The sequence below is a fragment of the Oryzias latipes genome, chromosome 11 (genome assembly GCF_053564925.1).
Source record: "Oryzias latipes strain Hd-rR chromosome 11, Olatipes_Hd-rR_3.1".
Taxonomy (NCBI): Eukaryota; Metazoa; Chordata; class Actinopteri; order Beloniformes; family Adrianichthyidae; genus Oryzias; species Oryzias latipes.
In genome coordinates this window covers 5,027,642-5,053,833 of record NC_136247.1, presented here as the reverse complement: position 1 = coordinate 5,053,833, position 26,192 = coordinate 5,027,642, and the positions used below count along the sequence as shown (strand labels likewise).

General features: G+C 44.8%; 1 protein-coding gene across 2 annotated transcripts in view; it reads left to right on the top strand.

The window, feature by feature from the left end:
* Window positions 1–6,199: 6,199 nt before the first annotated feature.
* Window positions 6,200–26,192, top strand: part of trappc9 (trafficking protein particle complex subunit 9) — a 169,293-nt gene continuing 149,300 nt past the window's right edge. Inside the window, exons 1-9 of one of the 2 annotated variants that reach the window (XM_023960197.2) lie at window positions 6,200–6,344; window positions 6,915–7,509; window positions 10,020–10,165; window positions 10,354–10,479; window positions 12,354–12,380; window positions 13,989–14,110; window positions 18,388–18,513; window positions 20,498–20,714; window positions 24,293–24,436. In XM_023960197.2, coding sequence (XP_023815965.1) covers window positions 6,926–7,509; window positions 10,020–10,165; window positions 10,354–10,479; window positions 12,354–12,380; window positions 13,989–14,110; window positions 18,388–18,513; window positions 20,498–20,714; window positions 24,293–24,436 — 1,492 coding nt within the window. In that variant the 5' untranslated portion in view covers window positions 6,200–6,344; window positions 6,915–6,925. The remainder of the gene's footprint in view (window positions 6,345–6,914; window positions 7,510–10,019; window positions 10,166–10,353; window positions 10,480–12,353; window positions 12,381–13,988; window positions 14,111–18,387; window positions 18,514–20,497; window positions 20,715–24,292; window positions 24,437–26,192) is intronic. The other variant, XM_023960198.2, reaches the window with a different exon arrangement.

Below are 26,192 nucleotides of genomic sequence, written 5' to 3'. Positions count from 1 at the left end.
TGAGTCGTGTTGATGTCCTGTAGAGTTGGCGTGTTCTATTCACATTTGGTGCCAACAGAGTGTATCTGTCTGTGCCGCTGTAGTGTTAACGTTACGACATGCTGCTCTTGCCCCCAGTGACCGAGCAGGGATGCCGAAGTGAAAATGATCTGAAGAATCCATGCATTTATGAGGTTACCCAGCAGTCTTGAGGGAACGGCACGTTTGGACCTACGCCGGTTATGGAGCTCAGCTCAGACGAAATGTTTCTGTGCAGTCTTAAGCAGCTTTTCCCGCCCAATCGTCTGTGTGCTTTGATTTGGGAGCTCCTGTGATGTTCTGTAGCTGTCTGCTTGTTGTTGATTGTGTTCTCACGATGAATCTTTGTAAAGACATTCCAGTGGTTCACTTTGGCTTTGCTTTTGGACCAACCTCCTTCGACCAAAACAGAAAAACAAAGGAGAAAATGGGGGGGGGGAAAAGATGCAGTTGTCTTCCAAGAAGATTGATTCATGGATTAAAAAAAAAATACTAAAAAATTGAGTCTGTGTGGTTCTTTTGTTGAGGTCTTTGTTGGCGTGCAGCAGTATCTGGACATATTCCTCGAATAAATGTGGAATCTTTCCTAATAGTGCAGACATCTGCCTGAATCATGCCTCTTCATTTACAAGTGGGTGGGATGTCAGGACTGGTGTGGTTTCCTCAGAAGCCACTGCTCTGCGTGTTCCTGCTACTGCCTGAGGATCTGCAGGAACAACACAGCAGCTTTTTGTTTTTCCATGCAGACATTCTTGGGTTAAGGTCAAAAGATTTTTGTTTTGTGAAAAAAAAAACTGCATATGTTAAATGTGTACTTTTATTTTGAAATGAAATGACCCTGGTGCACAGCTTTAGTGCTTTGTTCCACCATTAGGAAGTGAACCATTGCTAGAACACTACAAAAGTGGAGGGCACTTATGGAGGGCAGTGGTGGTGCTGCCCTCCATAAGTTTGGGTTTGGAGAATCATTTGTCAATTGGATTAAAATATTATATCACAACCCCAATGCATCAGTCATATCTAATAGACAGACTTCCAACAGGTTTTTTCTTTGAAGAGGAACTAGACAGGGTTGCCCACTCTCCCCCTCTCTTTTTGCAATATTTATCGAGCCTCTAGCTGCAGCAATAAGACAGAATGAGAGTATTAAAGGAATTAAAACCAAACACAGCCAACATAAAATTAGTCTTTATGCAGATGACAAATTACTATTTTTAAATAATTCACGTTCTGTAAATGAATCAGCAACACTTTATTAATGAACTCTCCTCCATAATCAGACTACCGTACTCAATTAATTGGAATAAATCTGTTTTATTATCACTGAACAGCAATGCGAAGCAAAGATTCTCGATACCAATTAAATCAGGCAATATCAAATATCTAGGTATTTATTTACACCCCAAATTAACAGAACTGGTGCAGCTAAACCACACCCCACTTTGGGGGATGGGACCCCTGGGCTGAGGAGACCTGAGCCCTATGCGGGGGGCTGTTTGACCACCGGGGAACAGTTCGTCTTATAATCTCTTATTAGGGTGATGGGGGAGGGGGGGGGGTCAGCCAGCGATGCACCTTGGGGTGAAGAGCCACTTGGCATTGTTCCATTGTTCCCCCTCCCATGGTTGCCGTATGGACTAGCCCCCCCCCCCCCTCGGTTTTATTTGCACCTTAGACATGTAGGGCCCTTGGTGGTGGTGGTGGGGGGGGGGGTGCTTGGACATCACTGCCAGCAAGCAGCAGATGTCCTTTTAGCGCAGGGGTGGACAATTCCAGGCCTCGAGGGCCGGTGTGTCTGCATGATTTCCACATACTCTTCCCCTACTCATGGCTGATTACCTGGTTCAGGTGTATCCAGCCAATCAGAACATGCCAGAGCAGGGTATGCTGGAAAACATGCAGGACTGCGGCCCTCAGTGCCCACCTCTGTTTTAGCGCCTTACCCACCAATTTTAACTGCACCGTAGACATTTAGGGCCCCTTGGTGGGGAGGGTGATGGGACATCACTGTGAGTAATCAGGAGATGTCTCCTCAGTGCCCTACCCACCAATTTTAACTGCACCCCCTTAGTACACACACCCTTTAACCCTCAAAATATACACTCCATTACAAACACACATACATGCACACACACACCCCCTCACAAACACACACACATGCATTTCACAAGGAAGGTGGGACCTCAGACCATCTGTCCCCTACCCCATCCCTGGTAGGGGGTATTGGGCCCTTGGCAACGGCGGCTGTGTCCCCTGGGTGCTGGCTATGGGCCCGGCAGCTCTCTCTCCACGCAGGGAGAGGGATCCCTGATCTCTCTGGCAAGGCCAAGATCCGGGGATAACATTACATCTGAGCCTGGGGGTGTCCGTGTCCCTGTGGTGTGGGTTCTGGTCCTTGCCCCTGAGCGCTGGGCTTCGCCAAATTTCCAACTGTGGGCGGACCTGGTCGGGCCATGTTTACAACACTTCCTGTGGACCCCCCCTTCTCCTGGGTGTCCTCCTCCTGGGTGAGGATGGCTGGCCCCTGCCCTGCTCTCTCCTGGACCAACCATGGTTGGTCGGGGGGTGGCTGCCTAGAGCGCGGGGCGGGTCTCCTTTTGGGGGTCCTGGCTCATACCTGGGGTTGGGGTGGGGGGATGCCCAGAACTCCTGGGTGGTGATGAGGTGCTCGTCTGGGGCTGTGGACCCCTTCTGGGGTGGGGTCCCATTTTGGGCCCTCCTGGCGCGGCGGGGGGCTGCTCTCCGGGTTGGGCTGGAGCTTGCACTCTCTGTCCCCTCATGCCTCCCTGCTCTCTGGCTTTGGGGGCCCCTGTTGTGGTCCTGCTGGCCCCGACCTCGGTGACGGATGTGATCACCCGGGGGGCGGTTGTTCTCTATCTGCTGCTGTGTAGGTGTTAGGGGGTGCTGGCTGCCGCTGCTGCTGTGGTGGGGGTCTTGGTGTGGGGATGGCTGGGAAACCTCCCCCCCACCTCTTTTTACATTCTCTCCTCCATTTTAGAAGAACATAAACACTCACTTGAGCACAGGTGTTAGCTCACCTTTGCACTAATATTTTGCGTGATTGAATGGAGAATTTTCAAAAATGTTTGAAAACGTAAAAAGACGGGGGAGAGAAATATATTTTTTGTTTTAATATGGTTTCTGTAGGAGGAAAAACAAAACACAAACATTCTTAATGTTTTCCAATGCTGTAAGAATGTGTAGAATAAATATTATAACGCCTAGCAGGTACGTCACTTGTAGCGGGAAATACGGGAACCACGCTGTCAACAAGTTGAGATGTCAATCACCTGGCAGCGCTGGAGAACTGTCCGTGTCCAATACACCGCACAACTCCATACAGTCTCAGAGAGGAGGAGGCAGAAAGAGAAGCTGAGGGCGCAGTCTCCTTTCCAGCATAATAAGCCCATTTATTTTGAACACACCACATTAAACATTGCACAGGAGTCATCAACCTCTCCCCTCCCACACTCATTGTGCAACATAAAGAAACAACATAACAGGAAGAATAAACTAAGGTGGAACAACAAAACTGCCATGTGAAAAGAAATGTGGGCAAACAGAAACGCTCCTGCTGAGCCCTAATTACATCAGGAGACCGCATCCCACAATCCCCTGCTGCTAACAGACCTAATATGCACAAGACCGCCACTACAATATTAAATTTCAACATTTCTGTCAACGAAGATTTGCGTCATAGCCTGCAACACACTTTTTTACCAGCAGGGCAGCGGACCGCTAGGCAGGTGGCTGATGTAAATCGAACCACCGTCAGTTCCAACTACCCCTGGCTGCAGCCTGCAGAATTGCTCAGCCAGGGCTTACTCGTTAGTTCCGTGCATTGCTTGATGAAGTTGAAAGCGAATATTCTGATCTCCTGCTACACGACAAAGTCCAATGGCTGTCCAGGGGTGACGTTTTGCGTCACTTTGTCGTCTGTTTCGAACACGTGAAAACGTTCCTGAAAAGCAAAGACCTGAACTACCCACAACTGGAAGACACTGTGGCTCGAATAGCTGCACTTTTTGGTGGATATGACTGTGACAAACCACCTAAACGAGCTGAAGGAAAGTCTACAGGCGCCGCAAATGCTTGAAGCTGTTCTGTCATTCAAGCGCAAGCTGACTGTCTTTGCCAGAGATGTACAGCCAAACAAGAGGACGCTGCTGTTTTACCCTTGCACTGACTTGCTTGGCATTTGCACAGAATTCAAACTTAACTGTATTAATTTGATTTTATATACTTTACCTTTTCAAAAGGCTGCTGTTTTCTTTTTTATAAACGCAGGCTGCATTTTATTGCACTCTGTTTAGTTCCCAGAGAGGGGCATGGCAGGCACGTTCCATTTTGTTGTTTTTTGTTCGAATCCTCAAAAAAAAAATGAAATCAAAAATCGGATTTCGTTATTTTATTTCTTTAATTTTATCAAAGCAATGAAACATAATTCAGTGATATTGTAATGAAGTTAAACTTGCACAACAGAGCAGTCAGGTGACGCGTCGTTCTCCGCAGAATGCACTGCAGGGAAAATAAACATTTGATGGTTAATGCTAATTATGTATTTGTAACAACTTAGTCATTTTGATAGTAGGCTAATATAGCTAATATAGATACATATCGCATGTGTTGCCTTCATTATAAGGCTTAAATAGGGCTTTTAATATTTTGCGGCTCCAGACATATTTGTTTTTTTCGTCCAATTTGGCTCTTTCAACATTTTGGGTTGCCGATCCCTGCACTAGTTGGTTTGAAGGCATAAGTATGCGTGTGGGAACAGCATTTGTATTGTGTACATGTTGACATGTGAGTATTTTTGGAGCCAACAGGTGTGTTTGTGGCAGTTGAGTGTGTGTGTGGACAGGCCCCGCCCTTATACACTTGTAGTACATCTGAACCTCACTGTAATGATTATAACCATCCAAAAACCTGGTGCTTTATGCTGCTTCATGGTTTTAACCCCCCCCCCCCCCCCCGTCCTTCTATGATCACCCTCCTATCCCCCCCTCTCTAACTTCCCTCTCTCTTCCTCCCTCCTTTCCTTGTCCGTCCAGTCCAACACAGAAGATTTTCAAATATGATTTAGAATGGATAAAGTTTGGCCTCAATTACAAAAGGGGTTTATTCAGACATACCTCTGGTTTGTCTGAAGATTAATAACCCCTGTTGTTAAAGTAAAATATGTCCAACACAAGAGGCCCTCAGCTCTCATCTGTTTGCCCAGCTGTTGGACAGGACAAGAAAAAAAAGTGGTGAGGAAAATAAATGATTTTTTGGGGGGATTTTATTTTAGTATTAAAGTTTCCCATCTGACTTCCTGTTTGGGGATGCTGGAGCCTATCAGGACAAATCTGTACCTCACAGAGCCACACACACACAGTTTAGAGTCAGCAATTGAGATATGAAGCATGCGTTTGGACTGCAGGGAACAGAGGAAAACTCACAGACGTACCAGGAGAACCTGGAAACTCCACACAGAAAGAACTGAGCTGGGATTCAAACCACAACCTGCTCACTGTGATCCAAGGTAATGTAATGCAAGTCCGGAATACATTTTATTTTTTTAAAAGCCGCTTTTGTGACACTAACTGATCCTGTTATTGAAATTGTTCCTGTGATTCAGTTTAGGATCATTTAATTTTGCAAATTGAACCTCAGATGTAATCTGGACATTGGATGCCAAGGAAAGCCAATTAAAACCCTTTCAGCGTGTGCACCTCAATGTTTGGCATAATAATGACCACTCTTAAGTCTAAGAACTAACTTTTCATCTTGCAGTTTCATCGACATTTATTCCAGTTACATTTATAAGCGTTGTTTGACTGGGTCAGAGACTGGTGGAGTCTGCTTCTTGGGATGGCTGCTCCGTCGCAGAAAATTTTTTTACTCCAGATTCAAAATAAAAATTTGTTTTGCAAAAGTTTGCAAAAAAATAAAATAAATCTTTAGTCAGAATGCTGCTTATTAGGTGTGTGAGGGGTAGAAAACCATCTGGGCGGGGCTGATCTGCAATCTCTCCCTGGAGCCGAAACACCAGCAGGCACGACTCGTGCAATTTGTTGAAAGCACCATTTATAACAAATTTTATACATCTTTTTTTTTCTTTGAAAAAAAATTATTTTTTAAAACGGAAATAGGACAGAGTCTTAATACCTGCAACCACCGGATGTGCGGTATTAAAATAATAATAAAAAAAACTCCCAAAAGACGAGGACGAGCTGCGTTTATGCTTTTAATTTGAAAACATTCCCCGGAAGTTGTGTTGCAGCTTTCCTGACGTCAAACAGGCTAAAGGAAGGAAGCCCAACATTTCTGTATAATCTGTGAAGGTAACGCAGGATTTCTCTTTGTTGAGCTGCAATAAAGCATTTTACACGTTTACCTGCTAGTTGCGCTCGCGGCTGTCTCCTTCCGGTTGTTTCTATTTGTGGTTTGTGTTGTCAGAGGCATCTTTAGGAAATAGTTAGCTTAGCTAAGCTAGCCTCCAGTGTTTGTTTCATTATTGGGATGTTTACAGTAACAAAACAGTAATACTAGCCGCTATTTATCGACTTAAATCCGGTTTCTATGGGATAACAAACGTGTTTTTTTGTGTTGTTGTCACGTTTAAAATGCGTTCCTTCAGTTGTTCCGGTCAGGTGTTTGTGTTGCAGCAGGTGCATCATAGATTGTGTGTTTGCTCTCAAGGTCTGGGGATTGTTTGGTGTGAAAAAGATATAGTGAACACCTAGAAAGAAGCATAAAATAATATCTAGACTCCAAATATTAAGAATAACTCGCCAGATTTGTCAAAACCAAATAAAAGACCCTCAAATAGTCAGCAGTTGTTGAACCATGTTGAATATTTCCAATCATTCATCCGTCGCTGTTGATCATCAGCTGTGTTTTTCTGTCTGCAGCTGCTCCCAGGATGAGCATCCCAGATTACATGCAGTGTGCCGAGGACCACCAGACGGTGCTGGTGGTGGTCCAGCCAGTCGGCATCGTGCCGGAGGACCAGTTCTTTAGGATCTACAAGCGCATCGCCAGCGTGAGGCAGCTCAGCGTGCGAGACTCCCAGCGGCTGCTCTTCATCCGCTACAGACACCACTATCTCCCTGAGAACAACGAGTGGGGCGACTTCCAGACCCACCGCAAAGTGGTGGGTCTCATTGCCGTCACCACCTGCAGCTCATCGCGGGACTGGCCCCACACGGCGGATCGCTTTCACGCCCAGAAGGAGGTGTACAGCTCCACGCTGTACGACTCGCGCCTGCTGGTGTTTGGGCTCCAGGGAGAGATTGCAGAGCAGTCCCGCCCAGACATGGTCTTCTACCCCAGTTTTGAGGAGTGCAGCGATGTGGAGCGGAGGGTGGAGGATTTTGTGGAGTCCATATTTATTGTTTTGGAGTCCAAGCGGCTGGACCGGGCCACGGATAAGTCGGGGGACAAGATTCCTCTGCTCTGCGTCCCATTTGAGAAGAAGGACTTTGTGGGTTTGGACACCGACAGCAGGTGAGATGTTTCTGCAGCCTTCCTCTGCTGTTTAAATATTTAGTGAGTAAAGTAAGTAATTAAATTTTATGTACATAACACCGTTCACAGACAGAAGTCACATGGTGCTTCACAGGTTAAAATCTAAATAACAAACATAAAAAGACAAACAAAAAGCCTATAGTAAACAATCATCCCAATCTCAAATAAAAACAACTTCAGTTAAGATGCTTTGCAAAAATAAATGGTTTTAGTTGACTTTTAAAAAGAGAATGTAGGGACAACAGGAGCTCATTCCAGAGTTTAGGAGCGACAGCCTGGGAGGATCTGTCTCCTCTGGTCCGGAACCGTGTGAGGGACCGTCAACAGGCTCTGATCCACAGACCTCAGTGCACGAGATGGTCTGTAGGGGGCGACCAAATCACACAAATGTGAAGGAGCTTGACCACCCTAAAATTTTATTTTGAAAGTGGTAAGCAACCGGGAGCCAATGAAGAGCTTTAATGATAAGGGAGATGTGATCTCTTCTCATAGTGCGGGTCAAGATCCTCACAGTCGAGTTCTGGATCAACTTCAGGCGAGAAAGCTCCTTCTGATTCAGACAGGAAAACAGACTGTTACAGTAGTCTAGCCGTGTAGAAACAAAGGCATGGATAAGAAGTTAATGTTCCTCAACTGGACGAAACAGTTCCTGATCAGCTGTTTGGAGTGCTGCAGCATCATATCTTTGTCAAAAATGACATCCCAGTTTCTAAGGCTGGGTTTGACAGCCTGGCCAAGAGAACCCAAGTGCTGCTCAATCCCTGGTTTAGCATCATCAGGGGCAATAACTAAGGTTTCTGTTTTCTCAGAGTTTAGCTGAGAGTTCTTACAGATCCATCGTTTAATCTGCATCTTCCGTTCATCATTTTCCCAAACTTGCATGAGATGAATGCATCAGGCTGTTTGCATCAGCTTCCCACTCTAAACAGCCTCGTTCCTTTGTTCATTTTCGTTTGACTTCTTTGCTTTATGTGTCTTTTCCTTTTTTTTCTTTCATACTGTCCTGTGAGTTTGTTGTTGGGTGTGAAAAGGTGAGACTTTAGACCTACTAGTTAGTTGGTTAGATAGTTACCCCTCACTGATCCCATCAGCTTCTGCTTCATCCTGAAGGATTGTTATGGACTTCATCACGATTCCAAACGTATCCCTCCCCCACAGGTTTCACTTTGTTGCTAGGTTGATGTGCTCACACTGCCGGATGCGGGTTTCCAGAGTCGCAGTTCTACGAAGAAATGAATTCTCTGTCAGTTCTTTTGGAGTTTCTGTTCTCCTTTGGGATAAACTGGTTAAATCTGCTACAGTGTCTGTTTGGATGTCCTCATAGCATCAGCGGCCTTTCATTTCACATCATTTAGGCAACAACCTGCTTTGCTCAGACGCTGCTAGACGCTTTATGGTCGGGTGTTCAGGTGATGCCGGTCTGATCAAAGCTGCATTTAAGTTTGATGAACTTTGATGAACAGAAGAAAATAACTCTTATTGCCCACACTCCTTTGTTGAGTTAGTTTAGTTGTTTTTGCCCTATTTTCTGTGAATTCCTGTTTTATTCTGAAAGGGTAGGTTCCTGTGAACTTTACCCTGTGTTGTTGGGCTTTGTCCTTCAGGTTTTTTTTTTTAATCTTCCTTCTACTGTTATCGATGATTAGGGCTGCACCATATGAGGAAAACTCGCGATTTGTGATATTAGTGATCAATATTGCGATGACTATATAATTTGCGATACATGAACAAATAGCAAAACAATAAAATACATAATTTCCATTTCACTGCAACAGTTAATTTAAATAAGAGTCAACATACCTCACATTTTTCTCCAAATGACCCTCGTCTACATAGGCGGCGAGCATCTAACACAAAAGGGCTCCATCTGATTGGTCAATGATGTACAGGAGGCAATCCGATTCGCCAAATGCATACAAGGATTTATTTTTCATACTTTAAATACTTCAAGCTGCCATAAGATCGTGTTAGCACATTCAAGGAAATCATTTATTGCGATATGCGTATTGCACAGCTTGATATCGCGATAACGATACATTTGCGATTAAGGCCCATTGATGATCCTTTCGTTATTTGCTAGGTGGTTTTTGCAAAGTTGAAGTGGAACCCGAGCAGACGCCGGCAGTGTTTAGTAACTCGGTTCCGGTTTACGGGTCTAGGTGATCAGCTCAGCTGGACAGAACCTCTATTTTTCAGAAATCCGGACTCTGTTCTCATCTGGTTCCATTTCCTGATCCACTTTGTTTTGCTTTTGCTCCAAAATAGTAAAACTACTCCAGAAAGTTCAAACTTCATGTATCCTTGTGATGCCCCCCCCCTAATATCATAGCTGCTCACATCCTCACATCCTGTGCTGATACACCCCCCCCCCTCCTGCTCCCAGCTTCTTCCTGACAGAAAAACACGAAGACGCTCCGTATATTTGCATTCACCTGATCGTTCTGCTGCTGTCTGAACAAGTCTTCTCGCTGGCCCTGCCTTGCTCACAGACACTACAAGAAGCGCTCCCAGGGCCGGATGAGGAAGCACGTGGGGGACCTGTGCCTGCAGGCGGGCATGCTGCAGGACGCGCTGGTCCACTACCACATGGCCGTGGAGCTGCTGCGGGCCGTTAATGACTTCCTGTGGCTCGGAGGTGAGCTGATTTCTTCCTCCTTCAGCCTGGATCTGCTCTGCTGGACAGGTTGATGGTCAGAATCTGGTCTGTTCTGCTCAGACCATCAACCTGTCCAGCAGAACAGCAGAAAGAGGTTTGGATTAAAGGTCAGAACCAGAAAGAAAGGAAGGAGGACCTGTGTTTTTGAACATCTGCATTTCCTGCAGGTGCGTTGGAAGGGTTATGCTCGGCGTCCGTCATATTCCACTACCCAGGAGGCACTGCAGGCAAGGCTGCTGGGTGCAAACCCAGCGTCTGCCAGCCGGTGGATGCAGGGAAACGCCACAGACCAGGTGGGTCACAAGCAGAGGGAGACAGGTGGAGGAGGAGTTGGTGCTTCTGCTGAGCCGCGCAAACATCTGCTGGCTTTGTGTGCAACCTGCTGAAACCGGCGGCCGCATTACCTCCTTTAACACGGCGCTTTTCGCATATCTCCATGTTGATGTTCATTCAGCAAAAACTGTGTTTTTCATTTAACGTAGAATCAATCTGAGATAAAAAAAAATACAACCCCAGAATGTTGTGGATTTCTGCTCAGGCTACGCCATAAATGACGTCTCAAAGAGGCGGAGCCAAACATTCTCACCTTTCATGTCAAAAGACGAGATCTGTGAGGAAATAAAGGAGCTTATGCAGGAAAGACAACAAGCAGAAATGTGTGTGGGTGAGACAACCAGGAAAAAATGAAATTTTTTCACAAAGAAATTCTGCTTCTTTAAAGTGAGTCGAACCAGTTTATCAATTTAACACTTTTAGAAAAGATGTAGAAATATGTCGGTTAAAAGCAGAACGAAATCTTTGTTTCTGTAGGTTGATCTGCTCATCGAAATGTTTGAGGTAAAGGAGTTATGTTTTATCTATGCATACCTCCAAGAAAACAAAGATCCTTTTATAAAGTACAATTCATGAAATGTCCTGTTCTGATATCCTATGAATGAAATGAAGAGCTTAGAAAACCCAAATCAGGACTATGAGAAAAATATTAACGTCCCACTCCGATCATATTTTGATCCATTTTAAAGTGTTCTTAGTGGTCTTTTAATTATTATGATGAATAATTTTTTTTAGCCAAAATCAAAAAACTTGAGTCGTTTTTAGGACATAGTTTCTGCAGAGCGGCAGGATTTTAATCAGAAATTCATCCCTGAGTTGTGGGTGGGACTGTTGGCACGGAGCAACCCCACCGCCCTTCCCCTCTCCGTTTCCGAGAGCTCTCTGTTTACATGTTCCCCATGCTAGCTTCCAGCCCCTTACACCCCCCAAGCTAGCTTTAGCGGTGCAACAGAAATGGTGATCAATATCAGAGCTATCCATCCGTCCAGTTTAGATCCAGATTCCAGCTCAGACCAGGAAAACAGACGTTCATGGATCCATCTGTCTGACAGTGGATGATCAGAATGGAGCAGAGCAGGGAGACTGTTGCCCACCCAGCGTATTTTCTATTTCACACATGGGCCCTTTTTCAAACATCACTTTTGTGTCTGCTTCTGATCTTACAACAATTTGAAAAACTCAGAAATGGATTTTTAAGCTTAATTTTCTTTATGTCCATCATCAGAAAAATGCCACAAGAACATGTTAAAAAGCATTTTCATTGGAGTGTTTGACAAAAGAAAAATACGTTTAACATTTGAAACAAAGCATATCCTTGAATTCGATCAAGTGTCTGAAAATATAAATATAGAACAGATATGCATATCAAATTTGATATATAAAATGATTAAAACAGGCCAAAAGTTAATTTTCAAAGCCGTTTTCAGAACTAACCTTAGAAAAACAGAGGAAAAACCATCAGACGACGTTCCCTGTTTAGACTTCAATCTGATATGGTTCATTTTTCAGATTCAGCTGTGAACGATCAGCTCCACTCTTTTCCCATTTTCTCCACTCCCTCTGAATGCAGCATAAACCTGGAAGCTGATCATGCGGTTTAGGCTCACATGCTTTTGCTACCTATGGGATGCATCCTGCAGCTTCTCAGATGTGCAGCCTGTGAAGGGAATGACATCCATTTGAATAAGGCTCGTCTGGGCTCTTATTTTGGCGGGCATAACCCCCCCCCCCCCCCCCCCCCCGTCTGCTTCAGACTTCAGCTTGTGTTGTGGCCGCGCTAACTCTGCTAACGTGTGTCATGGAGTGAATCTGCATTTTCTCTCTCTGTCTGTAGGAGCTCAGGAGGTTCTCATTGATCCAGGTATGAACTGTCCAACTGATGCTGCCTGGACACCAGTCCTGCTGTTTGCTTGTGTTCCTGTGCTTTTGTCACTGCATCTTTTTTGTTTGAATTTAAATCCCTTTAATTCTGAGTCACATTAGCTCCGTCTTCTCTCTAAAGTTCTGACGTTCCTGCTTGATTTTGTAGGAAACCTTAGTGACGATCTTTAGGTCTGAGTGGCTTCACTTTCTCCTGTTCACTCCTGAAACCTCTGATCCTTTAGCTGAAAGTGAAATCACGGGCTCACCCCACTCCTCCTGGAGATTTCTATCTTTTCCCTGAAGTCAATATTTCTTTTTCCAAACATACATGCTGTTGTGCTCCATCACCAGCAGGGGGCAGTAAAACATTCTCTGTTAGCCAACTTTTCAATATGAAACAGTTTTTTTTTCTGAATGTCTTTCCTGGGACTTTCAGGGCTTTATTATGTAGAGCTTACATAGTTTATTAAAGATGTAAAACCTATTGGCCTCTTTTTATTATTTTTTACTGAGACAGTAGTTTCATCACACATTAAAAGGCACATGGATTATTATTTAAAATATTTGTATCCATTGAAATTCCATATTCACAAAGTATTAAGGAGCAGAATGTAAACAGGACCAACTGAGGAATTTTTGGACAGTCCATAAATGCAGCATAGCTTCGTTTTTTTAGATGGTCCCTAAAGGCAACGCAGGTTAGATTTTCACACAGTCCACAAATGCAACATAGGTTAGATTTTTAGATGGCCCCAAGATGCAGCACAGGGTTAGATTTTGGGACAATTGCTAAATGGAGTTGAAAACTTGATCATTGACACACATGAGGGAGTATCTGCTCAGTGTGTGCAGAGCAGCTGGTCCTCATGAACATGGAAGCTGCTGTCCCAGGCTGTCAGGGGGGAACGGTGCTTGTAGAAAGTGCAGCTTTGTCTGCAGCTGGAGCTTCCATCTCCATGAAGAAAGAAGCAGACTTTCTGTTTCCACTGCTGCTGCCGGCGGCTCTAATTTAAGAACCACAGAGACATTTCCAAACAGACCCCCTCATCTTTGTGATGTTTAACTGAGGAACACATTCAGTCGTTTTAGATAAATAAAGTTGCAGCAGGTTTTTCATGTTTGCCTCAAATGATCAGACAGTTTTCCGGTTCAGGTGACTAAATATTAAAGACATGCATCACATGCCAGGTGGGAATTCCATCCTTCCTCATCCTAAGAGGATTTTTTTTTCACATTTCAAATAAACTTTGACCCTTTTTTATACTTAAAGTTAATTTTAGGAAACCTCAGAGCTTGTTCTTGAGTTCCTTGTTGATGGATTTAGAGCTCCGCCTACAAACGAGAATACAAACTGTAATTTAAAATCCAAACAGCTGATTGCAGTTTGCTGAATCAACTGCAAAAATATGAATTGACTCCATTTTCACCTTCAGTGATTTAGTGTTCTGGATGGTCTTCACACCTCTTGACAGGTGCTGGGGGTTTAGTGGAGGACATGATGGGAGCTAATGTGTCTTGATTTGTTCTCGTTGTTGTCCTGTGCTTTGGTATCAGGAAGATCTTGCTGTGGTTCCACCTCTGATCTGCAGGTTGGATTCTGTTGCAGGCGCCCTCACAGCCAGTGGCATCAGCGCCGACACCAGCGCCGAGATCGGACGAGCAAAGAACTGCCTCAGCCCCGAGGACATCATCGAGAAGTACAAAGAGGCCATCTCCTACTATGGGAAGGTAAGACGCAAACCTGGAGAGGTGTGGGGGAAGAGACTTTGGGTTTTAGGCAGATGCTTCCTGGAACTCTCTGCCATGCAGGAGCTTTAATATGTAGTTGGGCAAAAAAGTATTTACTAAGCCATCAAATGCACAAGTTCTCCTACTTAAAAAGATGAGAGGCCTGTAATTTTCATCATAGAAATACCTTAACCAACCCTTGTGCTATCCTAGGCACTTTAACGTTGGGAGTTGGGTCATCTAGACCCACTAGACAGTGCTCTGAACCTTCATTGTGATCTTCACTGGTGTCCATGGATTACATGAAATCTTTCCACCTTTATCCACCTTTGTCATGGTAGGGAGAACACGTCAATATAAGGGGGAGGGGGGGTCATTCTAAGATAGCACAAGGGTTAAGAGAGACAGTGAGAAAAAAATCCAGAAAATCACATTGTCTGATTTTTAAAGAATTTATTTGTAATTTATGGTGGAAAATAAGTATTTGTTCACCTACAAATAAGCAAGATTTCTGGCTCACAGACCTGTCACTTCTTCTGTAAAACGATCCTCTGTCCTCCACTGGTTACCTGTATTAATGACACCTGTTTGAACAGGTTGTCTATAGAAAAGACACCTGTCCACAACCTCAAACAGTCACACTCCAAACTCCACTATGACCAAGAACAAAGAGCCACCAGGAACCAAACTGTTGACCTGCACCAGGCAGGGAAGACTGAATCTGCAACAGGTAAGCAGCCTGGTGTGAAGAAATGGACTGTGGGAGCAATTATTAGGAAATAGAAGACATACAAGACCACTGATAATCTCCCTCCATCTGGGGCTCCCCACAAGATCTCACCCCATTGGTCAAAATGATCACAGGAACGGTGAGAAAAAAATCCCAAAACCACACGGGGGAACTTAGAGAATGACCTGCAGAGACATGGGACCAAAGACCAAAGTAACAAAGGCTACCATCAGTAACACACTACGCCACCAGGGACTCAAACCCTGCAGGGCCAGACGTGTCCCCCTGCTAAAGCCAGTACATGTGCAGGACCGTCTAAAGTTTGCTAGAGAGCATTTGGAGGATCCAGAAGAGGATTGGAATAATGTCCTGTGATCAGATGAAACAACTCTAGAAAGTTTTTGGTAAGAACTCTACTGGTCGTGTTTGGAGCAGAAAAATGCTGAGTTGCATCCAAAGAACACCAGACCTACTGTGAAGCATGGGGGTGGAAACATCATGATTTGGGGCTGATTTTCAGGAAAGGGACCAGGACGACTGATCGGTGTAAAAAGAATGAATGGGGTCATGTATGGTCAGATTTTGAGTCAAAACCTCCTTCCATCAGCAAAGGGCATTGAAGGTGAAACGTAGCTGGGTCTTTCAGCATGACAACAAATCCAAACACACGTTGCCCGGGTAACGAAGGAGTGGCTTCATAAGAAGCATTTCAAGGTCCTGGAATGACCTAGCCAGTCTCCAGATCTCAAGCCCATAGAAAATCTTTGGGGGGAGTTTAGAGTCTGTGTTGCTCAGAGACGGCCCCAAAACATCACTGCTCTAGAGGAGATCTGCATGGAGGAATGGACCAAAATACCAGCAACAGTTTGTAAAAATTTACATAAAACATTTGACTACGGTCATTGCCAACAAAGGATAGACAACAAAGTATTGAGTTCAAATTTTGTTATTGACCAACCAGTTATTTTCCACCTCAGTTTACAAATATATTCTTTAAAAATCCAGACAATTTGATTTTCTGGATTATTTTTCTCATTTTGTCTCTCATAGTTGAGGTTTACCTATGATGACAATCACAGGCCCCTTTGTCTTCTTTTTTAGTTGGCGAACTTGCATAGTTGGTTGCTGACTAAATGCTTTTTTTGCCCCACTAATGAAATAAATCCTTAAGAGAAGCCATCTTTATAATGGCAGAAGGATGTCAGTAAAGATGGAAGAAAAAAATAAAGTCCTATTCTTTTTCTTCTTTCTGTCTTTGAGTGAGTTTTTATTGACTGAGACTGAACTGTTTTTTAATCCGCAGCAAACAACCACAGCTTAACCTGCAGCTCCTTAGTGTTTTTATAATTCTGTTGCTTCAAGGTTGAAGCTTTAATGAATTTTCTGCAGGAGGTGGGTTCTTGCTGAGTTCTTGTCTGCATGTGCAGCTAATGACCAACTTCCCTGAGAACAGTGTTTTTAACAGGTTCTTGCAGCATTTTCCTTATGTTGAAGGATGTATATAAAATAATTTAAGATTAAAACTGCATTTTTGAGCATTTCTTTATTCAGTCTGCAGTGACTCAGAAGCAGATGAAATAATTCCATTTTGGAAAAAGATCTCAGTTGTGACGTAGAAACTCCGTTCTGATCATCCACTGTCAGACCAACAGATCCATGAACGTCTTTGTTTTCCTCGTCTGAGCTGGAATCTGGATCAGAACTGTACGGATGGATGGATCTGACATTGATCACCCTGTTTGTTGCACCGCTAATGTTGGCTTGGGGTTGTGAGGGGCTGTAAGCTAGCAGGAGAGTGTGAATGAAGGGGTCATGGGAAATACGTAGACGGTTACTCCACGCCAACAGTCCTGCCCTCAACCCAGAGGTGAATTTCTAATGAACTCCTGCCGCTCTACAGAAACTATGTCTTAGAAAACAACAATAATCATAATTAAAAAACCACTGGGAACATTTGGAAAATAGATCAGAAGATGATTGCAGTGGGACTTGAATGTGCTGAACCTGGTTTGGGCTCCACGGCCGTCTCTCTGGAGATGATCCTGAAGGATTTTCACAGTGGAGGAAACTGCTGGACCCTCTGCTCCTCTGTTTTCTGCCGCTCTCATCCACCGTTTGCTTCCACAGATGTTTATTTTAGTCCTAAAGGCTGATTTGAGGTTATTTCATGTCAGCAGAGCTTTGTAGAGTTCTTCCAGAAGCCCGATGATCGTTTGTGCTTCGTCCTCCTCGGCTGGCTCTGTGGTGTTGGAGCTTGTCTGTGGGGCTCACAGGAAGCGAGGTTCAGAGCTCCTCTGCAGGGACGACCGCCTCCTTTCAGCCCCCCCCTCTGCTCTGCACAGGCGTCCGGCCCTCAGTTGTCTTGAACTTTCTCGAGCTGTCTCATATTCACGACTCCGTTCTGCTGGTCCTCCCCCTGCAGGGACGCTTTCGATGTGCCATCAATCTTTGTTTGCATAAAACTTTGGTTCTTCGGTTCCTCCGTGCTGCTTCACCCTCCGACTGTGAGGATCTGGAGCTCAGAAGCATCTTTGAAGATGCTCAGCGGTCCGTGTTGGAGCGGCGGTCTGTTTGGGGGCTTCAAACCGCTTCTGAGTATTTTTGGGAGTCATTCATCATCCACTGTGGGAGTCTTTAGGAGAGGTTTCATCTGGATGTCTTGCATGTTTTCCAGACATCTCTAGAGATTTACACTGACATCTACAGTTTTAGATGAGACCCGCCGCTGCTTCTCCTCTTTCCAATGACCATCAATAATGTCGTCTGCTCTGCCGCAGCAGGTCCTGAGGGTTCAGCTGCTGTGATTTTTGTTTCAGAAACAGATGCTTCCAGCTGTGAGCTAGTTCAGTGAGCAGGAAGTTTTACTCCCTGACCTGCTGTTTTCCCATAAATGATCTGCATCCACATTTATTTTCCTACAAAGAGCTTGGCTTCGAGTCAGCACTGAAGCGTTTTTTTTGTACGCCAGCAGGGGGCAGTGCTGGATAAAGCGTCAAGGCATCAGCTGGAGGCATCAGACCTGACAAAGTGACAGCTGCTTTAATACACAGAACAACATGGGGATACTGTGTAGCATCAAGCGTGAGGGCGCATATAATTACTGGAAACTAAAGCTTATTATTCACTGATAACCTTTGAAAGCAGCATCACACGGGCAGAGCAGCATCCGTCCAACACCACGGCTTCACTGGGCCTCTGCACAATTCCATCTTATCTCATCAAAGAGTCACTAATGTGGAGAAAAATTGGTCATTTTACATAAATCTGTTTTTGTTTTATGCAGAGGCCTTGTTACCTTTTGTGTATTTAGATCAAAGTGTTTTTGCTGAGGCAGCGTGAGGTAAAAACGGACGCATGGGACTTCCTGAACACTCGGCTGCAGTCCTGAAGGACCAGCGCCCCCTCCTCTGTCACACTGCGTTTGCAGTCAGGCTTAGCGGGGTCAGAAGTTAATGAGAAAACATTTCCTCTGATTATCTGGGGGGCACGAAAACTCTTTGACCCTTCATTTCTCATTAACGCTTTTGCCGGTGTTCTGGTCCTGCAGCACAAGAACGCCGGCGTGATCGAGCTGGAGGCCTGCGTGAAAGCCGTCCGGGTCCTGGCCATCCAGAAGAGGGCCAGGGAGGCCTCAGAGTTCCTGCAGAACGCCGTCTACATCAATCTGGGCCAGGTAAGGTACCATTGAACAGCTTTTCCAGCTGCTCTGGATACAGACAATAATCTGAAACAGTTTAAGATCAGAAGTGGAACTTTTCTCCCCCTACAATCCTCTTATTTTCCTTCTCTAGCGTTCCTCTAAGTCATTTAGATAACTCCTCCTCCAGTGCTCTTGTTCTTATTTCTTCATATGAAGCTGCTTGTTGAAGTACCTGAGGGGGCAACATTTAAGGTCTCCTTTCTGCGACTAGGATTACGGTTTTTCTTACAATAATTAATAAATCAGAAGGATCAAATTAAAAAAAAAACATCCAAGTATCTCATCTGAGCCTTTTGAAGTCTCAGTGATGTAATTGGGGGGCGGAGTCAGACTGAACTGGTCTGCTTTAGTCTTCCTAGATATTTTCTGAAGACAAAAGGGGGAAATTAATGAAAATCTTGAGAGGAAGTCTCTCCTGCAGATCGATCACCTTAAAGCTGAAAGTATTCATGGGTTTAGCTTCACGTGGAGGGGGGGGTTTACCCATCTGCGGGACAGTCCTTCTTTTATCCATCAGCTGTAATCACAAAACTTGGGAAATGATGGGGCTTTATAAAAATCCATCTTTAGAACACTTGTAGAATCCGGCCGTCCCTCCTCTGTACACGCACTAGGAGAACGTGTGATCAATGATGATTGAACCTTCATCGACAGCTGAGGCTTCAGACATGAGCCTAGGAGGGCAGGTCTGAGGAGCTGCGGGGGCCTGAAGGGCTCAGGAGTCTGCTCTGAATGGAGGAGGACATTTTTCCCATCATGCAACTGTGTACCTGGAAGAAGGTTCACAGCACGCGCTCCCTCTGCCCCGGGGGCACACGTACGCCCTCCTATAGCCAGCGTGTCACAGGAAATGTGACACCAACCTGCCACCAACCACTGCGGTTCATGCGCCGGCCGGGGCAGCTGACGAACTCCACCTCTGTAATCTGACCTCACCTAAGCCGTGGTGACTGAAGCTCTCAGAGCCACCGCTTAGGAAAATGCAAAAGGAGAAACCATCTGGAAAGTTTTAGTTGACAAAAGTGACCAAAGAGGATTTATTTAGAATATATAATATATCATATGAACATATATTGGCTGCAGATCATGATTCATAAATCCTTTTTTCTACCAACATGCAGCCACACATTTGATATTTTTGCATTTTGTCAAATGAAATGAATGTTAGAAAAATTTGTTTGACAGATTGAAGTTTGACAGGAGAAGCAGGCCGGAGCTCTGGAGGGTCGCAAGGTTCAGGGGGCTGAAAGAAGCAGAAATGCAAAGCCAGGTCGTCCTCCGTGTGTCTCCTTCATGGCCCCCGCCGCCCTCGGCTCAAGCGCCGGACATGGAGAAGCGTTCATATGTGGAAGAACTGCTCTGCATCTGCAAACAGAAATGGACGCATGCAAAATAAAAACATCTAAAGTAGATTTGACATGTTATTTTTAATTTTTTTATACTTTATTTGTCCAACAATGGGGAAATCCTTCTCCGCATTTGACCCATCCCCTGGGGGGAGCGGTGAGCTACAGACTAGCCGCACTCGGGGGCCCACAGCTGGCTGGGGAGAGCGGCGATCGATCCGCCAACCCTTCGGTTGTTGGACGACCTGCTCTACCGCCTGAGCTAAACTGCCGCCCAATGAGAGCCTTTGGTCAGATTTAAGTGATGTTTGTGAATATTCCTTCATACTTCTGCCAGTAGAACAAGTGGAGGGAAGAAGTATTTGATCCTTTGTGGATTTTGCAGGTTTACACACTGTCAGTCTGTCATCCTGGTGGTTCATTTGAACAGTGAGAGAGAAGCTGAAACATGGAGCAAACATCTAAACGTTCACATGGCAGAGAGGGGGGGGGGCTAACGTCAGCTCTGCTATCAGCTTCTGCTGGGACTTTGTGATGTCATGAGGGGCTGCTGTGGTGCGAGACATAAAGAAAGGTGATCCATGACGTGACTCTTTCCTTCTGACCTGCAGTTGTCAGAAGAGGAGAAGATCCAGCGCTACAGCATCCTGTCAGAGCTTTACGAACTGATCGGCTTCCATCGAAAGTCAGCGTTCTTCAAGCGCGTGGCGGCCATGCAGTGCGTGGCCCCCACCATCTCGGAGCCAGGCTGGAGGGCCTGCTACAAGCTGCTGCTGGAGACGTTACCTGGATACAGCCTGTCGCTCGACCCCAAAGACTTCAGCAAAGGTCTGATCTGATGTCTGAGTTGGAAAGGAGAATTTTTTAAGTTTTCAGGGAATGTGAGCACCTCTCCTCCTCCTCCGTGGTTCTCTTTGCTTCAGACCAGAGCGAGGCCACGGCTGGCATGAGCTTATGTGCAGCTCTTTGGCGGGGGCCTTATGATAAGCCTCCTGGCTCTACAGACTGTTGACCTTTGCTGGGCGCAGTGGCTGCGTGGTCAGCAGCAGCAATAAAAGGAAGAGCTGAGTCTTAATAGAGAGACATCCACATTTTCTCTGTGGATGGTGATTGGAGGAGCTGTGTGAGCAGATTTTTCACTGATATGCTGTTAATCTTTGGCCTTGTTTCCTTTACCGAATGACCCGGAGCTGTGAGAGCCCAGCCTGGAATTACCCAGAATCCTCTTTTTTATGTTGTATTCCCCACACAGGAAACATGTATGTTGGGTCTTGTGTTGACAAAACAAATGATTGATAAATTTTCATTTTGTTTGTGCCTTTTCTTCATTTTGGGCAGAACAGCAGGAAATCTGGATGTTATTCATTCTCCAACATGATAGTTTCTGTAATAGTTTGTTTGAACAAGAACAGGAAAAACATTGTCTGTTCAGCTGTAGATTAGGCAACACTTATCATTTTTAACACACAGTTTGACCTGTCATGTCAAGTTTTTTGCATAGCAGGACTGAACCAGAAGCCTCCATTTTCCCTCAAAGCCATTGTTGTTTGACAAGAACAGAAAGGCCTGTTTTGGTTTTCTCTGCTGGTTTTGGTTACGTTTTGGAACGCAGATGTCCGTTTTAGTAACCTGGCACGAAATGATCCAATAGAAAAAACCTTGCAGACAAACTCAGCCCTTTTCCCTGCCTCCATCAAGCAAGGGAATGAACTTTCAGGTGGTTCAGTTCTGCTAAAACTCTGGAGGAGGAACAGCAGGAATTTAATCACACACCATCAATATTCGCATCACGTTCAACACTGTTACTGCTAAGTATTGTGGAATTGGATGTTTTTTTTCAGAGAGGAGGGAGGCTCCACTGTTTAAAGGAGAGGATGAAGGAATAGGAGACACTCTGTTTCTTCCAGGTCGACTCAACCTGACCTCAAGCCTAGAGGGTTGTGGTTGGAGCTCCTGGTCTCAGACATGTTTCTGTCTGTCTCCGCGGTAGAACAGACTGAACCTCCACAGGTGCTGCAGCAGCGTCATCTCTGGGATGTATTGGGAATTACTGCCGTACCCAGAGCGGCGTGTGCGTGGCGTGTTCTGAGAGGTGTCTGTCTTCAGCATACCCGTTGGAAATATTTTATCTTCCGAGTCATTTTCTGCTTTCATGTTAGCCATCTTTGCTTTCTCGGTTTCCTCACTTCCCAGAAAATAGAAATAGTTTTTAGCCCCCGGAGGTTCTATGTAAAGTAATCAGAGGCCGCTGCGTCTCTCTTATCCTGAAAATAATCAGAGAGCAGTGTTAGGAAGCAGAAAAAGAAAATGATCTTTTGAGTGAGACGGTTCTGTGACGCTCAGTCTCTCCTTTTCTGTCTCTTTTTGACCCTCAACAGGCATCCTTTGTTTCAAATAGACTTCTGATCTCACCTTGTTAGACCGTCAAAAGGGCTGTGTGAGTGTGGTTCTAGTTATTTGTTCAGCTCCTCTTCTGACCGAACGTTTCCTCGTCACCTCACACAGCGGTTCAGAGGCAGCCTGAGGACTCTGTGTTTCCTGCGAGGGTTTGCATGACAATGCAGCTGCTCCGCTCAGGCAACACAACTCATCATCTGGGTGGCATTTTAATTGGATTTGGAGACACCTCCAGTTCAGGTCTGAAAATACTTCAAATGAAACCGTTTCCCCGTCTGCAAGTGAGAGCAGCTCCCTTAAAAAATCCAGCGTGTCCTTTGGATTACTGTCGTGCAGATAAGTGCTGGATTTGGCAGACAGGTGGATGTCAGCTATTTTTAGCCTGCTTAGTGGGTGCAGTTTCACACAAATGGAAAAAGTGCTTATGAGGGGGGAAAGCATGTGTTTGTTCAGACAGCTGAAGGAGCCGGGCCAGGAAAGAAGCGCGGCAGGGAAGTGCTGATAACCGTAAAGCAACAAATCACCAACCTTTGTCAGTGGGAATGATGGCGAGGGTTCATCAAACATCCCGCCACACTCTCATGTTTCTGTCCTCCACAGCAGGGATGGAGGGGGACGCATCTCAGAGTGGGGTTAGTTCATTGACTGGAGGAGAGAATTGGACTGAGTAGCCCCTCCCACTTCACGTTCCATACAGGAAGTACCTGCTGGTTCCAAGAAGCCAAAATCCCATAGACTTCTATAGAGAAATAAGCAGCTGTTACTCAGTCATTCCATTGGTCAGAAGAACCATTCTTGCTCTGATACCTTTTTTATTGACATGTTCTGGATAATCCTCATTTTTTATGATGTTTTTCTGTAGTTCAAGTTATTCAGTTTTTAAACGGACCAATTAGATGCTTCAATAAAAGTAGGCGGTCTCATGTCAAACGCTCCTGAGCCTGCTTTGAGTGCTAGAGGTGTGGACTTCCAACAAGCTCTGTCCTGATTGGTGAGAGTGGTTGCCATAGAAATGTTGACTTGAAATGCTTGGTGAAGATTTCTGGTTCCAACATGTCGGTGTCCATAAGAAATGGCAATTGAACTGACCTCATTTGGTCTGAGCAAAAAATAAGTCATTTTTCACGGGTGACGGCACACTTTTTCAGTCTTCTCCTCATAGAAATAGAAAATTTGCATCATTTACTCAACTAAAAGATAAGTTTTCTCTCCCTACAACACATTTTTCCCCCCGATATTTACAGATTTGAAATTATGTTCAACAAAATATTCCTAATTTTGAATTCCTCCCAGAAGATGAGGACATTTATAAGCTTCTTTTGAGCCCACCTGACTTTAAAAAACGAGTTTCTAGGAATGTATTTAGGAATATTTTTTCTGAAAAAACTGGAGCGTCGTACATTGTTTTTGAAAAATGCTTGGGAGGAAGAACTAGGATTACAGATCGGGGATATGCATTGGTAGAAGAGCCTGCAAAAATCCACTCTTGCTCCATAAATACAAGGGGATTTGGAGTACAGGGGTGAAACCTTATTTTTTGGTTTTTAACTTAAAACTTGCAAGTTAAATAAATTCCTTTTTAAAAGCTGAGGTCAATATTATAAGTCCAAACTAAAAAATGAACCGACCGTTTGTTGTTACCATAGAAACAGCCAAAGCAAAATGTGTTTCATTTCGTTTCCAACATGCAAAAAGAAAAAGAAACATTTTTGCATCATAAGACACTGATGAGATGCTCAGAAAAATAAACCTTAAAATAACCTTTACAGGTGGGTATAAACTACATTAGCATGTCTCTGTTTTTGCTCCTTTTACTATGAAACTCTTGAACATTGCACAGTGGACTGCTGCACGAGCAGACAGGAAAATCCCTCCACATTCATGCAGAACTCTAGTTGACTTTCAAAATAAAACATCCAAAGCAAATGAGTTTTTTTTTCCTGAGCAAACAGACAGTAGCAGTGAGAGTGGTCATCCTTGTGAGTGTGAATGTCCTTGTCTCTTCTCAGGCACCCACAGAGGCTGGGCGGCTGTTCAGATGCGGCTGCTGCACGAGCTGGTCTATGCTTCGCGCCGCATGGGCAACCCCGCGCTGTCCGTCCGGCACCTGTCCTTCCTGCTGCAGACCATGCTGGACTTCCTCTCTGATCAAGGTCAGCTCCTTAAAAAAAAAGTCAGGGGCATCATAACGGGGGAGTCCAGACAGCTTTTCCAGTCCAGGTTCCTGAGGGGGGGCACCGGCGCCGTCAGTAAAGTAGAGAAGTAAAGTATTACAGTTTTAATCCTGAACAGCCAGGAGGTTATTACAAAAGCAGAGGGATCCAGATGATCCATAAGACAGACGCCAGTGTTCACTAATAAGAGAGACCCGCAGCAGAAACAGAGGAGGATGAAGGAAGTTCAGATGTGAAACCGTAAAGGGCCTTCTACGTTTGAGGCTTAGAAAACCTTTCTAACACGACGTTCTGCAGCCTTAACAGACGTTTGTGGCACAAACACATTGTGTAATCGCACCTCTGTTATCGCAGTGATCTCTTACCGTAGCTTTTTTTGCTGTAGGTTCTGCAATGGATGTTTGTGAAACATAGCAAAGCCTCTTCTGAAGCTTTATTCCACTGGACCACAAACGCTTCAGTCATTCATATCTATAATGCAAATACTTTTGGATATATTTTTACCTTTAGTTCCAATTGAAATGTTTGTAACTTGTGACATTTCTGGGCTTACAGAAACATTTTTCCTCCTAATCACATTAGTCATTATTGAGATTATTTCTGCTTGGAAGGTAATGTTTCACCTGTGTAAACCTGTGTAACTCAAACCTTTAATCATCTGGGGTTTTGAACGAGGTTTGGTGAGTGCAGCAGCCTGCAGACCTTAGGTCTGAGGATTGTGAGGTTCTGCTCGTCTCCCTCATCTGTCCTGTTCTGGTACTTCCTGGTGGACTTACATTGGACCACATCTGTTTAAAATAAATGTGCAACAGCTTTAGCGTCCAAGCAGCCCCATGCAATCACACTTCCACCTCCATGCAGACGCCATTGGAACAGAAGCTCAGATGAAATGACTTAGTCTTTTGTCGCATATGGAGAAAGCTTCACATCATTTTTGTTTTTTATTTCCTGTGCCTTCTTTGTCTAAGAAAACGCTGTGCTGTCGGAAAAAAAATTATAAAATTCATTTATTTAATATTTTTTACTTTGTGACAGATTTCAGGGACAGTTTTTGAACCAATTTAAGTAAAACTCCTCCTTTGAAAAATTCCTCCCCCATCATTCATGTTTGATCACAGCCCCCATCGTACAACAATCATTTCAACACAAAATGCTTTTATCAAAACACAATTGAGCTGTCATGCACACACAACCACACTGCAGCGTCCAACAAATATAAATATGTCTGCTTTACGTTCCATGCACACACACCCACACCCAAACACGCATGAACACATGCACACACACACCCGAACACGCATGAACACATGCACACCCACACACGCATGAACACATGCACACACACACCCGAACACGCATGAACACATGCACACACACCCACACCCAAACACGCATGAACACATGCACACCCACACACGCATGAACACATGCACACACACACCCGAACACGCATGAACACATGCACACACACCCACACCCAAACACGCATGAACACATGCACACCCACACACGCATGAACACATGCACACACACCCACACCCACACACGCATGAACACATGCACACACACACCCACACCCGCATGAACACATGCACACACACACACACACACACCCAAACACGCATGAACACATGCACAGACCCATGCTCAAACATGCATGAACACATGCACACACACACCCACACACGCATGAACACATGCACACACACACACACACACACCCAAACACGCATGA